The following is a 6,398-nucleotide window of genomic DNA, read 5'->3' as shown; positions in this document are numbered from 1 at the left end:
CATCGATCGATCTGTTTACAAAAAAACGTTCGGAATATACCGAGGGACATTTTCCTCGGAATATTCCGAGGAATATGTCCGTCGGTATATTCCTATCGATCGATGTATTTATGTTCAAAAACGCATCGATCGATGAACGTCCGAGGAAATATCCCGACGAAGTTCTCCCTCGGTATATTCCGAGGACATTTCTGACAAACTAGTGATCCTCGGAATTTCCTCGGAAGTTTGTTTCCTCGGAATTCCGTCGGGAAATTCCGAGGGATTTCCGAGGAAAGAAGAAATTCCGAGGAATTATTTCCGACGACTTGTTTCGTTGGTATGTCGTCGGAATAACGATATTCCGACGAAATTCCGACGCTTTTTTCCCTCAGAATCCTTGCTGTTTTCTTGTAGTGTCAAGAGATATAGAACCTGTTCAGATATTTTAACACTTTGGATCAGTTCAGATATTTTATGTTCGGATTCAGATATTTCGGATCGGGTTTGGATATTTAAATTTTGCAGAAAAAATAAATAAACTATTCATTGTTTAAATTTTTTTTTATATTTAAAATATACTTTTAACTTTACTGGTTTTCTAATTTTTAATAGATTAAACTATTAATAGATTTGGAAAAAAAACTTTACAAATAGAAATATATTAATTTAGTTGTTGTGTTTGAAATTTTGGATGCAGCTTTTGCTAATGTAAAAACAAGAGCTTGATATGTATTTTAAGCGAGGAGCAAATGATTATGTCAATAATTATATGTATATTATCTGATTTTGAGCAATGTGCAATATTAATATTAATATTTTGAATAAAATATGAAAAGTAAACTAGAAATATAGGGCTAAGTATACATATGTTCGGTTATCTTCAGATATCCATTCGAGTTCGGATATTATCCGTTTGGGTTTGGATATCCAATCTCTCCTAGTACATTACTCGTTCGGGTATTTTGCTATTTCGGTTCGGATTTCGGTTCGAATTTTTCGGATCGGATTTGGATACGGGTTCAGATATCGGATAAAATGCCCTGCCCTAATTCCTATAGCTGTAGTGGTTTTATAAATATATGGAGACTAATTACCCACTGTCTAAAGTCTAAAACAACAATCAATATAGCTATGTGCAGGAAGGTTGTTAAAGACTTTGAGTTTTTGCTAAATCCAGATACAACTTTAAAACATGAGTGGTTCAGAAAGGTTGTAGAAAGTTTTTTTTTTGTAAATTAGTCTTAGTGCCAATGGCCACCTTTAATGTTTTGGTTGTATATAACATTCGTAAAGATAGCCAAGACTAATGTAAAGGCAGTAGTCAAATTGCGTTTAACATTTAATAAATAATAGAATATAACAGCATTATTATTTTCTGTTAAAAGAACAAGAAAGCGATGTGAAGATTGTGGAAATATCTAAATAAGATCAATATGCACTAATCAATTTGGCAATTTGGTGCTTTCATATGAAGATATATTAGACTACAAAAATAAAAATAAAGAATGTGCAAAAATATATATATATTGTTTTAATGAATGTGTAAAAATATAGCTAAAATGACATGGTGGCAAATACTAATTTGTCACTTATGGTCAATTGTCATGGACCGGCTTCATTTTGCCAAAGTAACTTTGTGCACATTAAGTCACTTATCCTTTACACTATGGAGCAAATCCACTCACACATGCACACACATCTTTTTTTTTTTTTTTTCTGAAACTGACACATCATTTTTATTTCCCATCAATTATAAACTAGTGTTAAGATACCGTTTGCACACTTTGTAAGAGCACTATTAATGGGAATGCTTTTGCTTAGAGGTGGGCCCCACCATAATAGACTAAGAAGCGTTGCCAAAAACTCCAAATTAAGTACCGAGGCTTGCACTGTTTCGCGGGCTCCACTTACACGTGGCGGCTCGCGATTGGTTTGTTTTTAATTTTTTTTTAATCAGACAAAATAAATAAAAAAAATAAGCACCCCAAATGGGTTTATGGGTTAAAGATGCTCTACGATATCTACAGCTCAAAAGTGATACTAGTGGTATGCTATTAGACCATTTCCAATTGACTCTCCGTTCGAGCCTTGAAAGTCTTAGGAGTGGATTTGGATACATGCATATGTACATGTTTGTGTGCATAGTTTCTCCAATATTCACCACACGGTTAAACACGAGAGCCAACTCAATTACGCTGTCAATAAGCTAGTTAGATTTGTGAATTACCAACATATAAATAAGGTATAGTAACATTTATCAAAGCTGGGAAGTAAAAATAATGTAAAAAGAGAAATCATTTTCTAAGTGGACTAACTTATTGTTGTTTAATTTGTTTATGTTTTTATCGGCAGCAAACGATAGTGGACCAAACTTAGAAGTCACACTTATCATGATGATGTTCTCTTCTTCTGTTCCACATTTTGTTGTTCCCTTTTTACTGTTTCCCTACCATGTTTTCAGTTTATATACCTATCCTCTTATCTCTCTCTTCTTTTAGAAAATGACTTGTGCCTTTTGTGAAACTCATTTTTGTCAACAATCGCGTATAACCCTTCCTTCGTCTGGGAGCATGAAGACAAAGAGACGTACGTGTTTCTCTAGCATTCTACAAACAGTGAACTGGAGTTAAGGTGAAAAACTAAACCAGCTAGCTTTAATGCTACAGTTTAACAAAAAAAAAACTCAACTTAGTTTCAACTGATCACGAATTGGTCCTTTTGCTCCTCTAGCTTAGGCACAGTTCCTTTCTCACAAGCTCCCGAGGATCGTTAGATTTAAGGTTTTTAACCAAATTACTGATCAGATTACTAGAAAACCTTAAGCAATGCATACTGTCTTGAAAACATGAACTAATTCAGAAAGCTAAAGCTTTATTCTCCTTTTTTTTCTCATTTCAAACCTTTGAAGACTAGCATCGCTGTGTTCTTGGGCTTTCTGGCCATTAGAGAGTATCCCATACAGCTCGGCCCATCATTTGAACATACTTGTGAATCACCATTAGAATAAACTCAAACTCGATCTGAAATCTCATTAATGGAGATGATTGGTAGTTGTCGTAGGTGCTGTCCACGGTCCTATTTATTTCTAAAGCACCAAATTTAGAGCAATCAAGCTTTAAATTTTTTTTTGAAACCACAGCTGTACAAATGCTCTGTAGAGCCAAATATCCAAAGCAATTTTTTAGTGCTTTCCATAAAATTCTACGGCAATAAAATCTAAAGCTACAACAAAAAATCTACATATTTTTTTCTACAGCAAAAATTTTAAAGTTACAGTCCGTACCAATCAGACCCATTAACTCCCATTTGTAAAAGGAAAATGAATTCTATTTCAACTAACCACCGATTATTCCTTTCGCTCCGCCAGCTTGGACAAAGCTCCTTTCTCACTTGTTCGGTGACAAAGCTCCCACGACCAACATTCGCTGTGCCAAAGTGGTGAACCATCATCTGAATATCAAAGATAATATACACTCGTTTGCTTATCTAAAAAGTATGACAAAAGCAAAATACCCCACATCCTTGCAACTTTTGGATGACACAATAATTACAAGACAGTTGAACTTTAAACCTTATAATAATAACACCAGGGACATCAAATAACACCTACACGTAATGATGTAACACAGCAACATTCAAAAGAAAACAGAACCGCAAAGTCACAGGTATCAAAAAAGAGCCATGTGAACAAACAAATAATAATAATATATCATAAGAAGAGTTATGTAAATAAATTAAATCTCGATTCAACTCAATCTAGCAACTCTTCCATAGTAAACAACACGAATTGTTAAAAGATACAAAAGAAAATATAAATAAAAACACATGATGATAATGACCAAACGAAAACAAGAGCTTTTTGTTTGATTTAAAGTCAACTTAGCCATGAGTATTCAAAGCTTCCCAAACCAAGTTCTTAACCACAGGATTAGCAGCATCTCTAGCTTGATAAGCAGCTTTCTTCAAAGTCCTAATGGTCCACACATTAGCCTCCCACCACGAAAGACTCCTATACTGAAGATTATGCTTCTTGCAAAGCTCTTGTACCACAGGAGACACTTTTCTGAGATGGCAACGTGGCAGCCTAGGGAACAAATGATGCTCGAGCTGAAACTGTAACCCACCAAAGAACCAATCCATGTAGGAAGTACACGAGATATCCAACGTCCCAGCTGTTTGCTTCTCGAACCAGTCGTTACCCGTAGGTGGACCCATGTAGACATCAGCCGCAAAATGGTTAAGCGTGAATTGAATATGCTGAAGCGCCGTGACCGTGAAGCTCGTCAAGACAAAGAAGAATCTCTCAGGCCAAGTTGGGAGACAAGAGACCAAGAGCGGGAACCATGTCCAAAACACCAAGATCCCAGCTAAGTTGAGAGCACGGTCGGGGAACTCACGCTTCGAGAAGAGGAGAAGGAACGTTTGGATAAAAAGGTTGATCCTCCCGAAGCACATGACCGGGTAATAAGTAAAGTGCTGGTAGCTGACGAGGAACCTCGCGAGCGGGTCAAACGTGAGCTTCCGATCGTAGAAACGTGACGTCATGGAGCTGAAGAACTTGGAGGATACGGCGAAGACGGGGATGTGCTGCACGTCGGGGTCGTAGTCGAGGCTGTTGCAAGAGAGGTGGTGAGCGTTGTGGGTCCACTTCCACCACGCGATGGAGATCCCGGTGATGCAGTTGCCGGAGAGAAGCTGAGCGAACTTGTTGTACGACTTGTTCTTCATGATGACGTAGTGCCCCGAGTCGTGGCCTATGTACGCGCTCTGCATCCAGAGGAGACCGAGTATCGCGGCGGCGATCTGGTGAGCGACGACGGAGGTGCACGCCAAGACGCCGTAGAGGACGGCGGCGAACAGGGCGGCGACGAAGGTTAAGGTGTAGAGCGTGACGTGTCCTTTTTTCTCGAAGAGGCCGAGTTTGCGAAACTCGGCGGCTAGGCGGCGGTAATCGCGCGAGATCTCGGAGACCTGAGAGTCTCCGATGTGGTAGCCGGTGAAGAAGCTGTTGAGGTGGTGCCACGCGGTTCCAGGGTGGAATGCGATGAAGGCATCGGTGACGTCTTGGCCGGCGAGATTGACGATCAACGCTTCGCCGCCGGGATGGGATTTGATCCAATCGGAGACGTCGTAGACTTTGCCTTGGATCGCGATCCAGAGGTCTCCGGGTTTGTTGTGTTTGCTCAGATCTTCTTTCGTAATGTACTTTTTCTCCGTCTGTTCCGCCATTGATGAGATCGGAGATCAGACAGATAGAGAGAGGGAGAGAAAAGAGATGAATCTCTCCGGTGAATCGGAATTTGAATCGAATCCTTCTCTCTCTATCTCTCTGCTTGTCTTTTTATCCTCTGTTATATATTTTATGGTTATTATTGTTTCTATAGCTTCAATTGAAAGCGAATATCTCGGGACCGGAAGTACGTGGCTAAGCGTGAAAGACAAAACACGTGTTCTAGATCTTTTGTCTGAATGTCATTGTCTGTTATTACCATTGGTTGCTGTCCGTTTATTTTTTCTTTTTATTTGTCTACGTTGTTCCCATAACAGATTGTCAACCTAAAAAAAGGGTGCACTGGTAGTAACCGCAAAGGCCAAAATTGATATGCTTTTAGTGTTGACATGATACGATAAATATGCAAAAGATAATAAATTTTAAAATCAAGTAGAAGTATTTAATTTTGGCAACAATATATTCATGAATAGCATATTTTCATTTATATTGCACCGGCCGTGTTGTCTAACTGCTTATCCAAAACTTGGTCTGGAAAGACACAGCTGTTGTTCTCTTCGAGATTTTTTTCCTGTTTTATTGTTAAATCATAAAGTTGCCTTTTCCTCATTAAGATAATGAAATCTCAAATACATTGTATTTTACTTCAAACATATATTCGTCTCTTTTTCTCAAAAAACATTTATTTGTCTTTGTTTTCAAGTGTGATTCTCTTCCAGATGAAGGTAAAAAGAAGTCAAATAATAGTAAAACTAGAGTTTATCCCGCACATAGTGCGGGTATATTTTCATTTTATAAATATTTAATTTTAATATTATTATATAAATTTAAATATACAATTTATATTTTAGTGTTTAGTATTTTATAACTTTTTAATTTTATTGTTTAAGTTTCTTATTATTTTATTAATATAGGGGTTTGTTTTATACATTTTACCCTTTTTATTACGTTTTCGAGTTTTCATAATTTGAAATCATCAAATAAAAAATATTCTTCAACATATGATTTTTGAAAATATATAGCTGTAGAAATAAATTTTTAACATATGTTAATAACATCATTTGTATAAAACAAATCTGACATGATTAACAAATTTGAACCCGTTTTAGTGGTAGATGATAATTTATTTAAATGAAAGCATTATATTATTTAATTACGAAATTAATTAAACAAATATTAAATAAAA

At 36.9% G+C, this 6,398-nt stretch overlaps 1 protein-coding gene across 1 annotated transcript; it reads right to left on the bottom strand.

Annotated features, from left to right (window-relative positions):
• Positions 1 to 3,708: 3,708 nt before the first annotated feature.
• LOC106336649 (delta(8)-fatty-acid desaturase 1-like) lies at positions 3,709 to 5,370 on the bottom strand. Its single transcript, XM_013775543.1, has one exon. It carries the CDS (start codon positions 5,209 to 5,211, stop codon positions 3,862 to 3,864), a length of 1,350 nt encoding a protein of 449 aa, XP_013630997.1. The 5' UTR covers positions 5,212 to 5,370; the 3' UTR covers positions 3,709 to 3,861.
• Between the last annotated feature and the right edge of the window lie 1,028 nt (positions 5,371 to 6,398).

The sequence above is a fragment of the Brassica oleracea genome, chromosome C4 (genome assembly GCF_000695525.1).
Source record: "Brassica oleracea var. oleracea cultivar TO1000 chromosome C4, BOL, whole genome shotgun sequence".
Lineage (NCBI taxonomy): Eukaryota > Viridiplantae > Streptophyta > Magnoliopsida > Brassicales > Brassicaceae > Brassica > Brassica oleracea.
This window is presented reverse-complemented; position numbering and strand designations above follow the sequence as displayed.